Source organism: Podarcis muralis, chromosome 2, assembly GCF_964188315.1.
Source record: "Podarcis muralis chromosome 2, rPodMur119.hap1.1, whole genome shotgun sequence".
NCBI classification, from domain to species: Eukaryota; Metazoa; Chordata; class Lepidosauria; order Squamata; family Lacertidae; genus Podarcis; species Podarcis muralis.
Genome location: NC_135656.1, coordinates 10,352,543 through 10,375,982, shown reverse-complemented (window position 1 = coordinate 10,375,982; position 23,440 = coordinate 10,352,543). Strand labels below are relative to the sequence as shown.

Below are 23,440 nucleotides of genomic sequence, written 5' to 3'. Positions count from 1 at the left end.
GTCTCAGGTGCAATCCCTGGTACCTGCAGGTAGGGTTGGGAACATAAGAAGAGCCACCTGGATCAGGCCTATGGCTGATCTCAGCTCCAGCTTGCCGATCAGAAGGTTGGCAGTTCGAATCCCCACGACGGGGTGAGCTCCCGTTGCTCGGTCCCTGCTCCTGCCAACCTAGCAGTTCGAAAGCACGTCAAAGTGCAAGTAGATAAATCAGCATCACTCTGGTGGAAAGGTAAACGATGTTTCCGTGCGCTGCTCTGGTTTCCCAGAAGTGGCTTAGTGATGCTGGTCACATGACCCGGAAGCTGTACGCCCATTCCCTCAGGCAATAAAGTGAGATGAGCGCTGCAACCCCAGAGTCAGTCACGACTGGACCTAATGGTCAGGGGTCTCTTTACCCTTTACCTTGGGTTACATACGCTTCAGGTTACAGACTCCGCTAACCCAGAAATAGTACTTCGGGTTAAGAACTTTGCTTCAGGATGAGAACAGAAATTGCGCGGCGGTGGCGTGGCAGCAGCGGGAGGCCCCATTAGCTAAAGTGGTACCTCTGGTTAAGAACAGTTTCAGGTTAAGAACGGACCTCCAGAACGAATTAAGTTCTTAACCCGAGGGACCACTGTATTTACAGGTGATGGCCATTTCATGTGGGGGCTCCATTCCCATCCCCCACACATGTTGGCAGAGCACGCATCAGTGCCCCCCCGCTGTCCATTCCACCCACCTCCATTCCACCCCTGTTCTTACCCTCTTCTGGGTCCAGGAGGCCTGCACATCAGTGATCACACATCAACTGGACACACCTAAAATGGTTGCCACCTGCATTTATAAAAGTATGGCCCATGGGTCTGGCTCAGTATAAGGTTCCTATGCTCCCAGCAGGGTGGTTAAAGTGTAGCACAGGAACCACATGTAGTGGCTACAGAGAAATTCCCACATGGACAAACAGCTAGCCCACCCCCTCCCTCCATCCACATCCTCATACAGCATATTTCTCATTGTTGTGCCATGAAAGGAAGAGTAGTTAGATAATGTGGAACACAAGACCATCAAAGAACATACCGTAGTTAAGAGCCACAACCATTTTTTCTTTAACCCCTGGTTATTGCCATTTTAACTGGTGCCACTGTTTGGGTGCTTTTCTTTAAATACAAAAAACCAAAATCCCCAACATTTTCTTTTCTGAAGATGAATTCCTACAGTGTTGTCTTGTTCTTGCCCCCTTAACAGATGCTAGTGTCCCCAAACATATTGTTTCCTGTTCTTGCCCTGTTCTTTTCTCAGCTCACTAATAGTTTATCACCCAGCCAGTATTTTCTTGAATTCCTTGCACACTAAGATCTGCAGACAACACCAAAATCTGACTATTTGCTAAGCTCTCCCTTCCAGCAAACAGAGTATTAACTCAGTCAGTAATTTATACCAGCAGACACAGTGCTGCCAACACTCTGCTTTTTTAAACACTGTTTCTTAAAGTACTGGTAAGGATGCATCCATTCATGCGGCTGGCTGCTGAAAACACTCGGGAACAATATCTAGAGTGATGGTGCAGTAAAATAAAAAGTGAGCTTCCCAGTCAAAACAGTGCAGCTGAGAGGTATTTGCATCACACTCACCTTCCACACTGCAGTGATGCACTGATTCATTAGTAATAGATCTTTCCACCCCATTCAGTGAGATGACGGGAAACCTGATATGTACTTCCTGCTTGTGGGCATCTTTCCTGATATTGCTGTGGGGAGGATGAGAGTATATTATGGGGAATGCAGAAAAATGCATATACTACTGCTTAGAGTTAGACCAGGGGTCAGCAAACATTTTCAGCAGGGGGCCAGTCCACTGTCCCTCAGACCTTGTGGGGGGCCGGACTATATTTTGGAAAATAAAAATAAAAATGAATGGATTCCTGTGCCCCACAAATAACCCAGAGATACATTTTAAATACTGTAAAAGCACACATTCTGCTCATGTAAAAACACCAGGCAGGCCCCACAAATAACCCAGAGATGCATTTTAAATAAAAGGACACATTCTACACATTTAAAAACACACTGATTCCCGGACAGTCCGCGGGCCGGATTGAGAAGGCAATTGGGCCGGATCCAGCCCCTGGGCCTTAGTTTGCCTACCCATGAGTTAGACCAACCTTCCCCAATCTGATGCCTCCTTTGGACTATAACCCCCATCAGACCCAACCAACATGGCCAGTGGTCAGGGATAATGGAAACAGTAGCACCAGATTGTGGAAGACTGGCTTAGGTAGATGAAGCATTCATGATTTCACATTGATAAGCGCATCTTCATGGAAAGAAAAACATGGTAAGTTATTCTAGAGAGCCACTTTCTCCTAAAATGTTCCAATCTCAGGCAGTGATGAAAGTACACAATGGAGAAAACCTGTCCCAATCCAGAGCCCTCAAACTTAAGCTTTATACAAAAAATATTCTCTAGCTATGTGTGATAGTGATTCTCACTTCTCCTCTATGGATGGGAAGTCGGAGATGCTCTTGCAAGCTCCATAACCTCCAGCAAGAGCTTCAGCCCATGCTCTGTATGCAGAGAGTATTGGCATTTCTAGTAAAAAAAAAAAAGATCATGTGATGGGAAAGACCTTTGCTTGAGACTCTGGAGAGCACTGGTCAGTGCTAGGCTAGATGTACCTGGCATGAGGAACCTCTAAAAAGGGGTTCAGATGAGGCATTGCTGTCCCTGTGGAAATAGCCATTGTGGAACATTCTCTCCCCTCTTTGCTCACCATCTACCTGTTCAGGAGGGCAATGGAGATGAATGTATCAGCAGTACAGATTAATTGCAAGCCCTCTTTATTAAGGAATTTGTTAATCTGGGAAATGGATCCTTACCGAAAGAGACAGCAGGGGAAGAGTAATAAATTGCATCCTTGTCACTTGTAAACAGCCTTCCCCATCCTAAACAGCTGGCCTGGGGACAAAATGCAAGCATTGGGTGTGTGAAGTCCTTCCCGTCTGCCGCATTTCCAGCAATTTGACTTGTTTGGGCCCGAACGTGTCACTCTTTGGAAGTCACCATCACACCTCCCTTGGCTTTCCGGGATAGCTTGAGGTTGCGTCATCACCACCGAAGGCACCTTCCTTGAAGAGCCCCCTCAAGAATGCTGGCTGGTTCCTTCTCTCCTCACCCTGCACACCCTCAGCGGAAAGAAAGAAGGGCTGATGACAGCCTGTTGAGTGACTTGTTTGCAAGAGATGAAGTGATAGCAAGCACAGCCTCTGATGCATATGACTCCTCTCAACGCTAGTTCCTTATGCATAAGGAAAAAGCAAACAGATAAGAAAGTTCAGAGGAACTTGAGGGTTCAGGAAGACTTGCCTGACATCACACGTGCGCAAACAAGCTTTGGAAACCACACAACTTATCCGTATAAAAATAATGCTACTATTTGCCTTTTTTATGGAGCCATCAGTTCTTAATCTACCATGGACCTACCTCATCCAACCACCTGAATAACTCAAGTTCAGAGGGCCTTTTATCTAGCTTTATTTACCATTTTGTTTCCTAGTGCAGGGGTGGGGATACCAGTTGGACTCAAGCGCCCATCAGCTCCAGGCAGCATAGCCAATGGTCAGAAATGATGGGCAAGTCCCAACATTCAAGCAGCATGGGGGGAGGCACATTTTCTCTACCCCAGCCCTGCGGATTTAGACTAGACATGAGATTGACCAGGGCATTTTTGGTTCACTAGCAAGCAGAACTGAAGCAAATGCAGAGAAAAAGATTTGAATTGTTGCATGGGAATCATGCAGGTCAAACGTTTATCAAAAAATGATGGGTAAGGTGTTGGATGACTCCCTTTTCAAAACTGTCAATCTTCCTAAGGTGCTTTAATGGGTCATCATGTCAGCCTTCCCTCAACCTGGTGCCCTCCACATGCTCTGTACTACAACTCCCATCAGCCCCAGAATGGGGTTCTGTGCCCAAAGCAAAGTTGCAGCAATCACAATGATTCTGAGTTCAAAGTCAACAGGGTTGTTTTTTTAAGAAGGATATTCATGAACTTTCAAGATCCAGGAAACGTTCCATTTCAGCACTCAGCAGCACTAAAATTTCCAAAAGGTAAAGGTAAAGGGACCCCTGACAATTAAGTCCAGTCAAGACGACTCTGGGGTTGTGGCGCTCATCTCACTTTACTGGCCGAGGGAGCCGGCGTTTGTCCGCAGACAGTTTTTCCGGGTCATGTGGCCAGCAGGACTAAGCTGATTCTGGTGAACCAGAGCAGCGCACGGAAATGCCGTTTTCCTTCCTGCCGGAGTGGTACCTATTTATCTACTTGCACTTTGACTTGCTTTCAAACTGCTAGGTTGGCAGGAGCTGGGACCGAACAATGGGAGCTCACCCCGTCGCAGGGATTCGAACCGCCAGCCTTTTGATTGGCAAGCCCAAACGGCACAGTGGTTTAACCCACAGCGCCACCTGCATCCCATTTCCAAACCCTTCCATAAATCACAACAGAGGTTTGATTTGTTCCCATTTCAAAAAGATCTTCTTGATTGGCTTTTTATTACAAAGACATGGTGATAATAGCAGTTCTGTGAGAAGCAAGTTGACTTCCAGGACCTTTTATAGGAGGAATGGGAAATACTTTGTGGTTTTCCACTTGTTTTTGGACTCCAACTCCCATCATCCCTTACCATTGGTTATGCTGGCTGGGGCTGAAGAGAGTTGTGAGTACATAAGCTCTAGAAGGCCACAAGTTCCCACCATTGCTATCTTACAGTATGAGGATCATCTACGTACCTGGATCTAAAAGGAAGAGAAGGGTGGCTTGATCTGGCAAGCAGGCAGTGTCTGGTGATGTTTCCCCTAACTCTTTGGCTTCCATATCCCCTACAGATCCTACAGTGAGAAAGTGGGATAGTAAAGATCTGAGGACCACATGTTTGATAATGAAAACTAGTGAGAGTACAGTGGCCATTGTAGACTTGGAAATGCTTTGCTTCTTGGAGGCCTGACATTTATTGCCTTTTCTTAATTTGTTCTTAATGTGCCAGCAGTGAACACTTGTGATATATACACAGCACACTCATGAAAAACAAAGGCAAGTATCCAATGCTGATTCTGCACAGGGTATACTCGTTAAAGTTAATAGACATGACTTGGATTCATACATTTCAATGGGTCGATTCTGAATGGAAGTTAGCTGGATACATACAACGCAAGAGTGGTGAGATACATACTACACCAGGGTATCAACATTATTTCAGTGGTTGGTTCATTTCATGTTTGTTTGTTTGCTTTATTTCAAATGTTCATATCCTGCCTTTCATCAGTATTAATTCCAAGGCCTACACTTATCTCAAACAGTTGCAGTAGCAGCTACACGATACTAGTAGCAGCAGCTGTGGCTGTTGATATGCTAGGAGTCCTCTCAGCTGTCTTTCTCAACCTTTTAAAACTATCTTCAAAAACTTAGTCTGGAAAATTTACAGACCACTTCATCTCTGTTTATAGGGGATGTGAATCAGCAAAATAAATAAAGAAAGAAATAAAAATCAACAGATCATACCATATAGAAATGGGGTTCCCTAACTAATGAACCTCAGACAGGCACTCTAAATATGGAATCGTAGGGTAGAACTTCATTATTTTTAGCTTAGTCAGCACATTACATTATATCCAAGAAACATATAATTAAAATATCCATTTATGGTGCATTCAGAAAGAGGGGAGGGCAAATTACACCCTTGAGATTACATGGGGGCAAGCACTTAGATCTTGCATTTTTTGCAAGCCGTACATTCCCCACCCTTTGAGGGGGGGAAATGACTTAGTTGAATTAAAGCAGTGGGCTAATTTGTGTAAATCCAAGGGTATTTTCTTATATTTGGGTTGTTAATTGGATTGCTTTTCAACATCAGTGAACCACAACTTACTTATAGCTTTCACAGCAGCCTCGAACAAAAATGAAACCATCAGATGGCCCTCTCCAAAGAACTGAAAAGGTGCCCTTTCACATATCCTAATACTGTGGTACAGTATATCAATGGAGAGAGGGGGGGGGGAATATCCCCACATGTTTCCACAAGCAGAGGGCTACCAAACACAGAATCGGCTTGCCAAGCTAAAAAGTGAAAAAGGCAAGATGTTTTATTAGACACCACCCTCTGGATGAAAGAGCGTCATTACATCAGCAGCATCAGGAAAAGAATCAACTGCTAAATCCTGGAAAATTGAGAGGAAAATAAAGGAAAATAAACCATAAGAAAGAAACTCATCATGAAGCCTTTAAGATGCAGCAGCACAGAGATACCTGCCCCCCAAATCGAATAGGCCCTCAATTGTAGTCTTAAACCAAGTCAGCTGAATGAATGGTGCAAACAGATAACTATCAGATTTGGTCCCATCCAAATCATACACAGCTTCCCCCAAGGAATCCTGTGAACTACAGTCTACTCCTCGCAGAGCGACAATTCCCAGCACCCTTTAACAAACTACAATTTCCAGGATTCTTTGGGGGAAAGCCAAGTGCTTTAAATGTATGGTATGGAAGGAGAAGCCTCTCATACTATTAGTGTGACACTGAATTCCATTCCCAGTGTCTACATAGAATAGAATCAAGCTGTTCTCCAGCCTGCAGGTGACAATTTTGTATGTTTAAATGCTCCCCCCATGGAGGGAGAACTCTTCCTTTATGCAGGAAAAAACACACACGCAAGGAGACGTTTGTCAGGGGAAAGGGGGGAAACCATACTCATTTTCAACATGGAAGGAGTTTTATTTTCCCATAAGGCGACATTCATCCATGCAAGTTCCCCACTTCCCCTGAAACCTAAAGAGGTATAGTCTAAAAATAGCTTTCTGCATTCTGCTAAATGTGTAAACTGGGTCTAAGTTCAACACTGCCTCTAACAGTCTGCACTTAAGCAAAACAATTTATTTGGCTGACCACTGGCTCCAAGCTGGCGGAAATGAATGATGCATACTGGGCAGAGGGAGAAATGATAGTTGGGATTGGCATCTTAGATTTATTCCCATCTTTCCTAACATTTCCCTTGAATAAATAAGAGACAGATTGAAGATAAATGGAATAAGTTACGGCGAAAGTCCAAAAAGAGACAAATGTCGACTCAGCACACACTTTGGGAATGGCAATGTTATTTTTCTCTCTGTATAAATGCTGGCTTTCTCAGAGATACACCAGTGAATGTTGTTGGCGTTTGACAGTTATCCACAAAGCAGATAGGTGTCACAAACCTAGCACTGCTATGTTAAGCATCACCAGGGAATATCACCAGCATAAGCTCAGGTAGGTAGCCGTGTTGGTCTGACGCAGTCGAAATAAATAAATTTCGAGCAAGATAAGCTGAATTGTTAACAATTGTCAGCAATTTCTGGGAAAGTATGACCCAGCAATCTATGCATGCAGGACCCCACAACTCATCTTAATGCCAAAGTTCGCTGGTGAACCCCTAGACAATTTCTTCAAAATGGGATTATTAGATGTTTTCTAGAGATTTGATTGCTTGATTAATGAGAGGCTGTTTAAATTGTTTTGGCTGTTTTAAATAATAGCAGATAGGCATCAAGTACTGTGCCCTCTGGCCCATCATTTGAAAGATCTAATAATAATAATAATAATAATAATAATAATAATACAGTCATACCTCGGGTTAAATATGCTTCAAGTTGAGCGCATTCGAGTTGGGCTCCTCGGCAACCCGGAAGTAACGGAGCACATTACTTTCATGTTTCGCCGCTTGCACATGCGCAGACGCTCAAAATGACATCATGTGCATGTGCAGAAGTGGCAAAAAGTGACGTACGCATGTGAAGACGTGCCATCGCTAGTTACGTTTACCTCTAGATGTGAACGGGGCTCCGGGACGGATCCCGTTCACATCTAGAAGTACCACTGTAATAATAATAACTGTATTATTTATACGCCACCCATCTGGCTGGGTTTCCTATTGGCAGATTTCAGGGACAGCCTTTTCTACTGTGCCCCTGTCTATGTGATCTGAAAACATTGCCAAATTTGCATGCGGGTTCAATCCCCAACATCTCCTGTTTGATCTGGGAATATTCCCTGCCTGAAACCATGATGAGCCCCTGACTGGGCAATGTCTGAGTGAGTTGAACCAAGGGTCTGATTCAGTATAAGGAAGCTTCCTGTTTTCCCATATGATCCCACCCAGCAACATAATTTTTTCTGGATGCCTTGCGATAAATAAATTTAAAACAAAATCCAAAGTAAAACATAGAAGGATTAAAAGGCATTTGGACTCTTCCTAAGATGTGTTGCGTTTGTTTTACTTTATTATTTAAAGCATTTCATTGTTGTAAGCTTGTAATTCTTTTCTAAATATTGTAAACAGGGATATAAAGAATTAAAATATGATACATACATACATACATACATACATACATCTTCTAAATAAATAAAAATAATGGAATTCACCAGAGACTGTCAACAGTTACCTCTCCTATGAGGATGTGTATTGCCCCTAGCTGGAGAAAATAGAACATTCCATTGATTAGGGAATGGTTACTAAATGTGGCAGGTATGGACAAGTTTAACGATGTTGTTAAAGTTTAGGGCAAACAGACAGTTGACAAATGTTCTAGAAGAAAAATTGAAACCTTAATTGGAAGGCAGAGAAAATAAAGTTAACCCTATTATTCTCTCAGCAAGGATGGTATAAGGGTGAGTTGGAAGGTATTTATGATGCCCCATGTAAATAATATTTGGAGTTACATTAGGCAACAGTACTTTCCCTTTTTCATCTTCTGTGGATATTTTAATACAAATGGGAAACTACAAAGGAAACTTGCTGAATTGGGTCCACAGTACTGAAAGGCTTATCCTTGGAAATGGATACTTTCTAGAAGTGCGATAAGATCCCACTGGATGTTGCCCTGTACAATGTGTGTGGATTAAGTCCTCAGACCATCTGCAATCTATTGCCACCTGCATCCTTTTCCATAGGGCAAAATACGTGCCTCTCATAGCCAAAGAACTGAAGTATGATGCATATATAAGCTGTAAAGTGCAGTATATCCTATGTTGTTGTTGTTTAGTCATTTAGTCGTGTCCGACTCTTCGTGACCCCACAGACCAGAGCACGCCAGGCACTCCTGTTTTCCACTACCTCCCGCAGTTTGGTCAAACTCATGCTGGTAGCTTCGAGAACACTATCCAACCATCTCGTCCTCTGTCATCCCCTTCTCCTTGTGGCATCCATCTTTCCCAACATCAGGGACTTTTCCAGGGAGTCTTCTCTTCTCATGAGGTGGCCAAAGTATTGGAGCCTCAGCTTCAGGATCTGTCCTTCCAGTGAGCACTCAGGGCTGATTTCCTTCAGAATGGAGAGGTTTGATCTTCTTGCAGTCCATGGGACTCTCAAGAGTCTCCTCCAGCACCATAATTCAAAAGCATCAATTCTTCGGCGACCAGCCTTCTTTATGGTCCAGCTTTCACTTCCATACATCACTACTGGGAAAACCATAGCTTTTACTATACGGATCTTTGTTGGCAAGGTGATGTCTCTGCTTTTTAAGATGCTGTCTAGGTTTGTCATTGCTATATCCTATAGACATACATATTCACCCCCCTGGTTGTTTTTTTGCCTTGCTTTTATCCATGAGGGATCACTTTACAGCCCATTTCAATCCACCTTCTTTAATCAGAAATAAGTGCAACTGATTTCCACGAGATTTGCTTGCCTAGTAAGAATGCACAGAATTGTAACATATTCCAGACTAGCCCAGACACAAAGCAAGAAAGAGTACCTAGCATGAGCAGGTGAAGTCAGCCACAACACAATTAGCGAACAGCACAAACAGGACTCAAAATCTACCCAAAGCAGATGGCTCTGGGTCACAAAGCAAGCCAAGCCTCAGATCAAGTGAACCCATGGCAGCCAATTTAATGATTCTGTCTTGTGATTACCGTAATTCTTGTACCTTTATCAATTCATGAGCCCTCCCCAGCTAAAAAACAAAACAAAAACCATTTGTTACTCCTCAAATAAAAGGACAAGTCATCCACTTTCTCCCTTCCCTACTGCTCTCCTTCCTTCTATTTAGGGATGGGTGAACCTGTCGATTTTGTTTTCTCTGTTCTCATTTTTCCACATATTTGTGTGTGTGTGTGTGTGTGTGTGTTTCAAAAGTCCTAATGAAGAGTCACCCGCATTTTAGTGTGAATTTATTCTACTATACACATTTTAAACGCAGTTTTGTCCAATCCACACATTTTTTTTTGCAAAACATTTTCCTCTATTATAATATATTTTTCTATGCTATTTTCACTAATAAGTGTATGTTTTAAGCACACTGGGCCCTGTTATATGCATATATATATATATATATATATATATATATATATATATATTACTTGGCTGGAGAACTGCGCTGCAAAATTCAGAAAAATGCAAAATTCAATGAATGACTGCGTTCAGGCAGGCAGGAGACTCTCCACCATGTGGCTCAGTTCCTTCCTTTGCCACCAGTAAGCACAGTCCTGCTTCTCCCTCCCCTACCAACCAATTGGAAGGAAAGAAGAAGAGGCAGAGCAGCACAACCACAAATGTGGGTAGGCAGGGGGAAAGGTATGTTCGGGAACTTCCTCACCCCCATATTGCAGCTAAGCTGCACTGAGTGAAACCTATCAGTGAGGGACTTGACTGTCTAGAGCAGTGTTTCCCAACCTTGGGCCTCCAGCTGTTTTTGAACTACAATTCCCATCATCCCTGACCACTGGTCTTGCTAGCTAGGGATGATGGGAGTTGTAGTCCAAAAACAGCTGGAGGCCCAAGGTTGGGAAACACTGGTCTAGAGATCTGGGTGGGCAAGTGGTATCACCTCTGTGTGGGGTCCCAGTCCCCAGCAGCTTTTCAGAAACTGGTACAACAGGTTCAGGTGTATAGCACCTCTTGGAAGCCAGCTGTTTTTCCATCACAGTGTACAACGTACGTACATCAGACATTTTAGGAGCCCTGGGTGAGACATCAAAATAGAAGCTCCTCCAGCTCCATGCTGGAGCAATTCAGTCTCTGGTCGCTTCCCAGCCCCCACGCATCCAGGTCAGATCCCATCGAGGATACATTCACACACAGTCCCATCAGTCATCCCTTTCAGGCTGGAGTCACCAGATAGCATTCTCCCTCTGTGCTTCTCTACAGTTCCTGAGCCTGGACTCCACATCATCACAGATGATTCCGCTCTCACACACATCCCATTTCCAGCTTTGAAGCCACTCAACTCCTTCTCCCACCTCTATGCAGTACTATTTTTCTAGGAAAGGAGGTACTGGAACTCACCACGACTGCCTCGCTTGTTCTCTTACAATGGCAATGGTGCCCACCTGAGAGGTGCCAGAACTGAGTTCCAGTGAGTTCTGGCTAGGGGAAAAACCCTGTTTCTGCTGTCGATCCATTCCTTGCCTCCCTGTAACCTAGACAGTATCCTAAAAAGCAGAGACATCACCTTGCCAACAAAGGTCCGTATAGTTAAAGCTATGGTTTTCCCAGTAGTGATGTATGGAAAGTGAGAGCTGGACCATAAAGAAGTCTCATCGCCAAAGAATCGATGCTTTTGAATTATGGTGCTGGAGGAGACTCTTGAGAGTCCCATGGACTGCAAGAAGATCAAACCTCTCCATTCTGAAGGAAATCAGCCCTGAGTGCTCACTGGAAGGACAGATCCTGAAGCTGAGGCTCCAATACTTTGGCCACCTCATGAGAAGAGAAGACGCCCTGGAAAAGACCCTGATGCTGGGAAAGATTGAGGGCACAAGGAGAAGGGGAAGCTACCAGCATGAGTTTGACCAAACTGTGGGAGGCAGTGGAAGACAGGAGTGCCTGGCGTGCTCTGGTCCATGGGGTCATGAAGAGTCGGACACGACTAAACGTCTAAACAACAACAACATTGGTAGAGTGCTAGAGCATCGGCCTTGCATGCAGGAGGCCTCAAGTTCAATCCCCAGCAACTCCAGGTAGAACTGGGAAAAGGTCCCTAGATGAAAACCCTGGAGAATGACTGCCAGTCAGCACAGACCACACTGATCTAGATGGAGTCTGCATATAGACATTGTGCCTTTTCATCCCATGAATTTGTGTAACCCCCTTTTTAAATCCATTGAAGGTGGCGCAGCTCACCAGACAGGGAAAGCGACTAACTCATGACTCAGGAAAGCATTGCTGCCTGCTCAGGACTGTACTAAAAAAAAAAAAAAAAAAGAGGGGTTGCCAAACATCTGGCAGGCTGCAGCTTATGGGGCTGCATTGAGTTGCTGGGTCCTAAGTTGTGCAAGCGTTACCCAGATCACCCAGCGATGTGGCTAGCCCTATGGAATGAATTACTCTCTCCCCCCTGTGCTCCAATTTCCCCTCTCTCAACCCAACATGGCCTCCACCGACAGAGCCCTTCTGTCCCTCTTTATTATAATAACAGGATTATAATATTAACAAGTCTGTTTATTTCACTCAGTAATTAATAAGGAAAAGGCAGACGAACAACTTGCCTGCCTGTTGCTAATTAATGCAGTGTTACGAGGATGGCATTGACACGGTGGGGAGCCCGGGCGCCTGTGATGTTTAATGAATGTTATGCAACCCTTAGTGTTATTTAATTTAATAGGAGAATTAATATTGGGATGGAAAGAAATTGCCTCTGCTCTGCAGATGGGGAGAGGGATGCCACATTCATCTTGCTTTATTCAAAGCATCAGCCCACTGAGCGAACCTCTTAAAGGCTATTTGATTACACAGTAATGGGCATATTTGGCCTCGGTGGCAGTAGGCAGGAGCAAAGGCCTGGGCACCTTTGATAGCAGAACAAATGAAATACACACGTAACCCTTCACCCAGTGCAATCCGCTGATAAAGTTCCCCGGTCTTAATTCGATCTGTAAAGATTAGTCCGGCAATAAAAGGTATTGCAAGGCTGATGTCCATGGAGTCTCCCAGGGCATTTGACAAATGGCTTTATGACAGTAATAGGAGAATTAGAATGCGACATTAAAAATCCACGCTGTTTAGTCGAGCTAAACTTCACCAAAAGAACAGCGGCGGCATTGCAGGACTGCTCATCCTCTTCCTCCTTGGACGTTGCAGTGAAGCTACACAGACGCTTGCCGTGGCCTCTTTTAACGGGTACGCGAGGCTGGCGTGCCAATAAATAACCAGGATTTATAAAACACTTGGCTGCCTATTTATTTATTTAGCATTGCTGTTATCGCTGTTTGCTCAGCTCCTGTGGCCTGGCACTGAGACACTGCATCTCCATACACAAAGCCAAGAGGTTTTACGGCATGCTAAATAGGTGTTCTATTGCGCCGCATATTATCCTAAGTGATGCTTGTTATTGGATGATTGTATCATTTCCACTGCCTCATCATCACTCCAGAGCATTTATATAGTAATGGTTTGACTACTCTCAGATGATATTATCTACCAAATGACTCTATTTACACCCTCGGCAGTCTGTCGCTAAACTAACTGCCCTGGGATGCAGTCGGTGTTGTTGGTCTCACAGCAGAATTGGGTGGGATAGCCCATCAGTTGGGGTTTATGCACCAATGGAATTGGGACCAGGTTTTTTGGAGGAATCCATCTGCACCGCTGTGTGAGGTGGCATCAAGATGTTGAGAAGCGCAAAGAAAGGCAGGAAGGTAATACCTCTAGCGCTTACACTACATCCATTCATGGCAGTACCTCACACTGCTTAGTATCAATGGACCAATTCTTTCATGCGCTCAGATGAATTCTCATGACTTGGGCACATGACTCTGAATGACTCAAAGCTGAATCTGTTCTAAAGGGTCCCCCAAGCCCCCAGAACAGATTTAGGGAGGGTGTGGTCCAGGAAGTCCCATTGCACAATTACAAATCCTTGCGCTGACAGAACGACTTAGTTGGATACCTCCCTTACTTTATAATCTACCTTGGGCTTCGTGAGAGATGGGAGACAGAATATAAATGTAAGGAAAATAAATAACAATCTCAAGTGTAGAAAGCACAAAGTGATGTTGATGCAGTACTGTCAATTGTGAATGGTGCTCATAGTCATATACAGTGGTACCTCAGGTTATGAATGAGATAGGTTCTGGAGGCCTGGCTGTATCCCGAAGATTTCGTAACTGGAGGACAGCTACTGCGCATGCACAAAGTGGGCAGAGTGCTTCTGCACACGTGCGAGCGGCATACCCACTTTCGGGTTTGCCGAGTTCGCAACCTGAAGATTACATTACCCGAAGGTAACATAACCTGAGGGTCCACAGTATAATAAACAACTCGATTTTCCTGCATTAAGCATGGTAAAGGTAAAGGGACCCCTGACCATTAGGTCCAGTTGTGGCCGACTCTGGGGTTGCAGCACTCATCTCGCTTTACTGGCCGAGGGAGCCGGTGTACAGTTTCCAGGTCATGTGGCCAGCATAACTAAGTCGCTTCTGGTGAACCAGAGCAGTGCACGGAAACGCCGTTTACCTTCTCGCTGGAGCAGTACCTATTTATCTACTTGCCCTTTGATGTGCTTTCAAACTGCTAGGTTGGCAGGAGCAGGGACCGAGCAACGGGAGCTCACCCCGTCATGGGGATTCGAACCGCCGACCTTTTGATCGGCAAGTTCTAGGCTCTGTGGTTGAACCACAGTGCCAACCGCATCCCTATTAAGCATGGTAAAGGTAAAGGTAAAGGTACCCCTGCCCGTACGGGCCAGTCTTGACAGACTCTGGGGTTGTGCGCCCATCTCACTCAAGAGGCCGGGGGCCAGCGCTGTCCGCAGACACTTCCGGGTCACGTGGCCAGCGTGACATCGCTGCTCTGGCGAGCCAGAGCCGCACACGGAAACGCCGTTTACCTTCCCTCTGGTAAGCGGTCCCTATTTATCTACTTGCACCCGGAGGTGCTTTCGAACTGCTAGGTTGGCAGGCGCTGGGACCGAGCAACGGGAGCGCACCCCGCCGCGGGGATTCGAACCGCCGACCTTTCGATCGGCAAGCCCTAGGTGCTGAGGCTTTTACCCACAGCGCCACCCGCGTCCCTTATTAAGCATGGTAGGGGAGACCAAAAAGGAACAGGCTTCCATTTCCATGTTTGCTACCAGGAAAAGGGGCTGTACTTGATGATGATGCTTTTTGCAGAGCTTCTCCGAGATCTGGTGTTTAATATTAAGGACTATCAAAAAAACCGGCAGAGAGGAATCGAGAGAGAATTAAGAGCCTCAGACGTGAGATCTCCAGGCTGATAGTAGACTAAGACTGATGGACATTTGTTGGGGACTGAAACCGGGAAAGGGGGGGTAGAGTTTTGGGAATCCAAAGGGTACATAAGTACAATCTGTTTTGTTTTTACTTTGTTTTGTTATTTGTATGAAAATTGAGGAATTCGTGGAAGGGAATTTGGGTCGACTTTAGAAAAAAGTTTTAAGAATGAGTACTGATGTATAAGTATTGATGTTTAAGTCTGGATAAGGCAAAATTGGTTTTTTAAAATGAGCTAAATAGAAATAGGTCAAAAATTAGGATAAGGACTTGCTGAACTAACAATTTGCATTAGAATACAAGAAGGGGAGGTGTGGGGAAGTCAGGGAAATATGTTATTGAAAAATAAGGATTGTGAACTTTATGTGTTTTTAAACTTTCTTGTTTTTTCTTTTTTGATTTTTTTTAATGTATTAAATTTGAAAATTTCAATAAATATCTTTTTTTAAAAAAGATGATGATGCTTTTTGCATCTGAATTTATAAAATATTATTTGCACGCCACCCCAATCTTTGAGCAGTGCGAGATTCTAGGGGTTCCTGGCACTCACCCAAGGTTCATGTTTCCTTTTGGGAATGAGGCACAGCGGAGACTTTGGCGTCCTTGTGATGTGTTTATTTACACATATATAAAACCTGAACTTATGACAGAGCAGTTCACTGCATTAACACCCCAAGAGCGGCTTGTTTCTCCCATAGTTGCTGCCTTTGATTCTGCATCAAACATTGTGTTCTGCCTCTCTGACTTTTCCGTCTGCAGTTTTTTCAACTCTAAGCTCTGGCTTCCTCCTTCTCACTACCTGCAAGCTAGAGGAGGGACTCCACCCATTTGCATTTTGGCACAGAACCCCTTCTCCTAATGGCTTATCCCCTTTCCTTTGTTTTTGTAATGGCCCTTCACCCAGGCCATTGAAATGAGAAATACCTGATGAGGAAACTAGCCTGGCTTGTATTTTAACACTTGCTAGGGTTATAGGAGGTTCTTCTTGGGAGAAAAGCAGTGACAAACCTAGACAGCATCTTAAAAAGCAGAGACATCACCTTGCCAACAAAAGTCCGTCTAGTTAAAGCTATGGTTTTCCCAGTAGTGATGTATGGAAGTGAGAAATGGACCATAAAGAAGGCTGATCGCCAAAGAATTGATGCTTTTGAATTATGGTGCTGGAGGAGACTCTTGAGAGTCCCATGGACTGCAAGAAGATCAAACCTCTCCATTCTGAAGGAAATCAGCCCTGAGTGCTCACTGGAAGGACAGATCCTGAAGCTGAGGCTCCAATACTTTGGCCACCTCATGAGAAGAGAAGACTCCTTGGAAAAGACCCTGATGTTGGGAAAGATTGAGGGCACAAGGAGAAGGGGATGACAGAGGACGAGATGGTGGGACAGTGTTCTCGAAGCTACCAGCATGAGTTTGACTAAACTGTGGGAGGCAGTGGAAGTCAGGAGTGCCTGGCGTGCTCTGGTCCATGGGGTCACAAAGAGTTGGACATGACTAAACGACTAAACAACAACAACAGGATTATAGGGATTAGAAGTCTGGCAACCACAACCTCATAAAAATAATTATAAAATGACCATGGTAGTTGATTCCTTAAGGGCTACTAATAGCTAACCTGGCTAGTTGTTACCAAAGTCTAGGCTAGTAAGCTGTTCCATATTTCAAGAAACAGTTCCTTGTTTAGCGTTAATGTTTCATATTACTAAATAAGGAGCCATTTGTTGAAATAAGGAACAGGTGGAAAGCCTATCTAAACCTCACTATGGAAGGTACCTAAAGCTACAATTAAGTGACAGGTGGGAGAAGGTGGTGAAACTGGTTTGCTCATTGGGAGTAAAAGGAGATATGTGTCTCCCAGGAGAACTGCAAAAGAAAGTTATGGGGAGAAAGCAATTCTACATTTTTTGCAGCCAAGTAGGCAGAAGAGATGTATTGCTACCATCCTGGGAATAGCACTGTCCCTTTGTGTGTCTTCTTGCCCACTACCTATTTGAATTGTACGTTTGAAAATAAACCAATATTTCTAAGCACCATCAATAACCAACATCCTCTCCTCCGATGGAAATTCACCTTGCTTTAGGTGATTGGCAGGCTTGGGCAAAGTGGCCAGGTGGGTCTAGTTACACCATCAGGCTTGCAATTCCTCACCTCCTGCTTTAGACAGTTTCTATAGTAGGTTGCTATTGGTTCCATTGTACAGGCTGGGCAAACTGAGGCTGAAAGCATATGCCATGCCCACTGTTGGCTGCCTTAAAGTGGCATGCAGTTCTGGTTCTTCATAAAACACGAACCCTTCCCATTAGTACCTACTCCCTTTTTTTCAGGAACATTTCCAGTAGTATTGGAAAACCCTTCTTTTTTGCATTTTTACCCTCAGTACCCCTTGAAAAAATATATCCAGTTACTTGTTCTAAAACATGCATAGACACACAGAGACAGTTTGCCTCCCTTTAGCGTTCTGGCAGCAGATTGCTTTAGCCTATCTGTGAAGCCAAACACATCTTTGAGCTTGATGACAGAAGTCAACTAGGCTCAGAGCACTGCAGACACTGAGTACAATACAGACAAAAATCAGATATATGGAACAGGGAGTAGCATTACTCCTCTCAAGCGCCAGTGGAGGCCTTTGTAGCAAGCCATTTGCAAGCTGTGGTTATAGTTTTGCCCATTAGTAGGGGGGGGGGTTAAGGGCTGCTGAAGCATTCATTACTGAAATCCTGAGCCTGCAATGGACCAAGGATCCCTCCTGACCTTTCTATCATGCTAGATACAATTGAGTTAGTGCTGAATTTTGATTTAATTCCAGGAATGGAGTTATAATTCGCTTATAGCAGACATTTTCCTGAAAATACATGCATCAGAACACTGCAGGAAGGTAGGGGCGATTGCACAAGCGATACTAACTTTGAGAAAGACATTAACAAACAGCACCCACCCCCCTTTAGAGATTCTACTCTGCAATAGTTGCAATTTGTTCCTGAATTATGCAAGACGAGGAAGAGGGTGGTTTATGGCCTCCAATTATGCCCCAGTATGCTTTACTTATGCTTCAGATAGCTCACAAGCTTTCGAGCCAGAGTAAAACCAATAGAGAAAGAGTTGCTGGAAAGTAACTGCATTACGTGGCACAAACCCACATGATTCTCACGTCCTACTCTCAACTCTTGACTCAAAACAGTTTCCTAAGGTTCTAAGCAGCAATATAAGAAACCTGCTAAACCTGTTTGCAGAGGCAAAAGTGGGAAGAGTGTGCATGCAGGACAAGAGTTGATTCCTCTTTTGAATTGTCTCCAGCTCTCCAAGAAGAATGAGAAGCAACTGTTTGGGTCTCTGCTCATTTTTGCCTGAATACTGGGAGTCCCACCTTTAACAGCAATCTTTGGTCTAGACTGCCAGGAAGATCTCCTATTGAAGCTGCCCAAGGAGACCGCATAGGGATGCGGGTGGCGCTGTGGGTAAAACCTCAGTGCCTAGGACTTGCCGATCGTATGGTCGGCGGTTCGAATCCCCGCGGCGGGGTGAGCTCCCATCTTTTCTTAATTGCTAATTCCCGTCTAACCACTACCACACTGGCTCACCACAAAGCCATCCAAAAAGATGGGAAACAAGGAAGCAGGCCAAAGAAGCCTGACTTCATTAGGACTGTCAAATGTCATGCTATCTACAGCCATAAATCAAAATTTGACTAGGCAATCACTCACATATGCCACATTTGAGAGTCAAAATGTTTTGAATGAGAATATGTGCAATTGCAATGGGGGTGAGGTCATTATGCCCATGTTAATTTATTTATCATGTGTTTAAATCCTACCCTTTCCTTCAAGGGGAAAATGAGCTTCATCATGACAGAGGGACACAAAAAGCAAACATGGATCCCATAAGAAAGGCAAGGGGGGAAGACCTCTAAAATTCCATCATTGGCAATACCTCCCAATGGAAATGTCACAAAATAGTGTGGCGCTTTAGATGTTACACAAAGCAGGAGGTGGGCAGACAAGGAGGGAATTAAGAACACAAAACCTAGGTTGGATGCTGTGGCCCCATCAACATAACATCCAGCTTAATTTTTTGTATTTTTATTTTCCCTCATTCCCTGCTTCATGTTCCATCCAGCTTGATGAAGAGTTCTGAAGAACTCAAATGTTTGTCACTATTTCGCAACATTTTTGTTGGTACAGTGGTGCCTCGGGTTACATACGCTTCAGGTAACAAACTCCACTAACCCAGAAATAGTACCTCGGGTTAAGAACTTTGCTTCAGAATGAGAACAGAAATTGTGCTCCGGCGGCGCGGTGGCAGTGGGAGGCCCCATTAGCTAAAGTGGTGCTTCTGGTTAAGAACAGTTTCAGGTTAAAAACGGACCTCCGGAATGAATTAAGTACTTAACCCGAGGTACCACTGTACCCATAAAGGTATGTGCCAACTTAGGATGGCTGTGGAAGGATTTTGAACCAACGCTCTCTTGGCTATATACCACAGTTTGCTGCGGTGTAAGCACAGTGATGAAGATCACAGACTGAACCACAACCCGTGCAGTCAAATCTTACTTCAGCTGTGAACTCCCTAGGGTGGTCTCAGAGAAGATCTTATTCCCTTAGGTCACACTCACATGGCTTCCCCAAAGAATCTTGGGAACTGTGGTTTTAAGGGTACTTGGAATTGTAGCTCTGTGAGGGGCAGACTGCAGTTCACAGGATTCATTATGGAAAGCCATGCGCTTCAAATGTGCAGTGTAGCTGTGACCTTAACCTTGCCCCCCATATCTGTCACAAGACCTACTCTACAGGGCTGTTGTAAGGATTATTACAAAGATAACTTAAGTGAAGTAGTTTGGATGCTAAAAAAAAAGCACTGGAATATTAAATGTTATTCAGATGATAATTTGCCAGTGGAAATGATATAAATGATAATGATTACGCCCCCTGCCATGAAATCCACTGCAGGTACTTTTTGCTAAAGCAATCAGGTAGTACCTAAGTAGAAAACCTTCTTCTCCATTTTGTATCTAGTTGCATCCAGCTCCCAGAATAGGCACATAAACCACACACTACTTTCCTTCCCTGCCAATAGTCTAAGAAGTTGTTGATCTCACTGGAACTGTTATGAGTCTGTGCCCACGTGCAAGCCATAAATTTGGTATTCTTTCTTGGAAATGCAAGGTGGTATATATGTACTCCTCCTCTGCTCTTCGTTTCCTGGACTGGGTTGACAGAATATCACTGGCATCTTGAATTAATAAAAGATTTCTTATGTTAGGGAAATTCTGTTTTCCTCGGTGAAATAACCCAGAAATGTAACCTATCATTTATAGGCTGGCCAGATGCAAAGCTGCAGACAGACTTAATGACAACATAAGCTATGCCTGCTGAAATTACTTCTTCGGCGGAATTGTTAAAGGGGCCAAAGTCACGCCCTCTTCTTTTACATCTGCCCCCCTATGCTAGATAAGACTCTTAGAAGGTGGTTAAAATGACCCCAAAATAAGCACTGGAGCACTAGAAGGAACACCTCCAGGATTAACTCACAAATGAATTTGATTAAAGGAATGCAGAATTCATTTGGTCAGTCTGCAGGTTGTTTTCTGATTTCAGATTTAATTCACTCCGGATTTTTAAACTGCTGTTTCTTTTTTTAAGTACGGTAAGTCTGAAAGACAAGGATTGTAAAGCACACTGTGCACTGCAAGTCACTATTTTTCTTGTTGTTCCTATTAAGTATCTGATTAGTTAGTTAATTAATTAATTGAGTTCATAGTATCAGATTAACAAACAAAAGCCATTCCATTCTATTTTGAGTCCAACGCAGCCAATCCCAATAATTCAAAGGTCATAATTAAGGACCTCCATCAGATATGTCGAAAACATACGAAGATTAAAAGACGTGTTTTGAAATAAGAGATTTCATATTTTTCTCACGGTCTGCCTACTTTGGTGTACATGAATTTATTTCTTTTATTATCGTGACCATCCCCTTAGAAAGCATGTGCCTTTGCAAGGTTTTTGGCAACAATATGCGCACAGATGGGAATGAAGAAACTGGCACACAAATGAAAATGTGCGCACACAGGTGAATTCACCATCCTACTTCAGAAACCATGCATATGCATAATCCCCGGCATGTGCACCGAACTACCATTCTGAATGGAGAAATGAATGCTGCTCACACAGGAATTCCATGCATGCGCATCAGAGCACGTGCCAAGCTCCAGATTTCCTTGTGACATATCCAGAAGTCTGTTTCACAAAGCTGCATTATCTTCTGAACACCTTATTTCACACACTGAATTAGCAAACATGCCAATCAGGCTGGCTGGAGAGGGAAAGGGTGCTCCAGAGCATGTACAGAATTTCTCAGGGTCAGCCCAACAAAGTATAGACAGCTGCCAGGGCCATCAGAATTGGAGGTGTCAGATGACTCTAGGAAATCCCGAAAGGCAGGGACACAAATGCCCTTGGCTCTAGAACCTCAGAACAGGGAGTCTATGCTTCACTTGCTCTGCTTTACCAGGTCCCAGCCTGTTCTCCTTGCAAATTCACGTAACAAAACATAAGAAGGGGTATACAGTGGTTACGTACTTAATTCGTTCCAGAGGTCCGTTCTTAACCTGAAACTGTTCTTAACCTGAAGCACCACTTTAGCTAATGGGGCCTCCTGCTGCTGCCGCGCCACTGGAGCACGATTTCTGTTCTCATCATGAAGCAAAGTTCTTACCCGAGGTACTATTTCTGGGTAAGTGGAGTCTGTAACCTGAAGCGTATGTAACCTGGAGCATATTTAACCCGAGGTGCCACTGTGTAATGGGACGCGGGTGGCGCTGTGGCTTAAACCACAGAGCCTAGGGCTTGCCGATCAGAAGGTTGGCGGTTCGAATCCCGCAACGGGGTGAGCTCCCGTTGCTCGGTCCCTGCTCCTGCCAACCTAGCAGTTCGAAAGCACATCAAAGTGCAAGTAAATAAATAGGTACCACTCCAGCGGGAAGGTAAACGGCGTTTCTGTGCGCTGCTCTGGTTCGCCAGAAGCGGCTTAGTCATGCTGGCCACATGACCCAGAAGCTGTACGCCGGCTCCCTCGGCCAATAAAGCAAGATGAGCACCGCAACCCCAGAGTCGGTCACGACTGGACCTAATGGTCAGGGGTCCCTTTACCTTTACCTTTACCACTGTATAATCAAGGGAAACCAAAAGCCAACTAGAAGGTTCCTTTGGCAGCAACACGGCAACAACATTTTAATCCTACATTTTAATTTAACATTTTAATCCCAAAGACCTCAAGACGGTGCACACGATTCTCCCAAATTATCCTCATGACAATCCTGTGAGGGAGATTAGGCCGACTGGCACAAACACTGTTCTGCATGTTTATTCAGAAATAAACCCCATTCACTCAATGGGACTTACTCCCAGGTAAGTGAGCATAAGTGAAAGTGTGGGGATTTGAGGTCAAAGTCCAACACTCTAAGCACTCTGACACACTAACTCTCTAGACATAAAACCGAAATATAACTAAGTTTTGCCTAAAGCAGCAATTGGGATTGGACCACCCTGCCTTTATTTCACAGTAATTCATAATTAAACTTCGCATAGCAGAGATTGAGGGCTAGTGCTATAGGCTCCCTTTGCTTTCTGCTCCGCTCTTTGCTCTTCTGTAAATAACAATTTAACCTCAGATTCATCCTCTGGCTGCCCAAACTCCTGCCATTTTATTTCAGATTACAATCTGGAGATGTGTGCTTATGTCAGCAAATTTACCTCACCCCCTCTTCTAATTTCTCCTTTTATATTTCCTTTGCATTCTGCTCCCTGATATATTCTTTCTTACTTATTTTATAAATGCACTGATAGGTTCTAGCTTTCATACCACTAAGGGGGGGTGGGGGTGGGCAAGGAATGTTTATTTTTTTATTATTATTTTTACGTTTACCCACTTTCCAGTTTCTTGCTGGAAAGCCAAGAAAGGATAAAGTTCTTGCCCTTATTAAATATTTATCAGTTAATTACAATATGTAGATTGTGCCGGTAGGCTATTCATCTTGTGAGGGGGAGATACAATAAAATACAGTGGAAAGTTGTGTTATCGTAATTGCCTGATGCCACGGGAAAGAACCAGAGCCGCTGCAATGTGTTTTACATTTATCTGCACCGCCGCATTTTCATTTTGTGCAGCAAAGCTGCCTCCGTTGTTGTTTCACGGATGCTTAATGTTTGC

At 44.2% G+C, this 23,440-nt stretch overlaps 1 protein-coding gene across 4 annotated transcripts in view; it reads right to left on the bottom strand.

The window, feature by feature from the left end:
- Positions 1–23,440, bottom strand: part of LOC114593076 (uncharacterized) — a 126,069-nt gene that overhangs the window by 6,871 nt on the left and 95,758 nt on the right. For 2 of the 4 annotated variants that reach the window (XR_013391752.1, XR_013391753.1), the window contains exon 2: positions 1,614–1,729. Coding sequence is in view for 1 of the 4 variants with exons in the window: in XM_077923863.1 (XP_077779989.1) it covers positions 1,614–1,729; positions 4,771–4,869 (215 nt within the window). In the remaining 3 variants the exon portion in view is untranslated. Of the gene's footprint in view, positions 1–1,613; positions 1,730–2,858; positions 3,278–4,770; positions 4,870–23,440 lie in introns of all 4 variants that reach the window. The other 2 variants (XR_003705583.2, XM_077923863.1) reach the window with 2 other exon arrangements.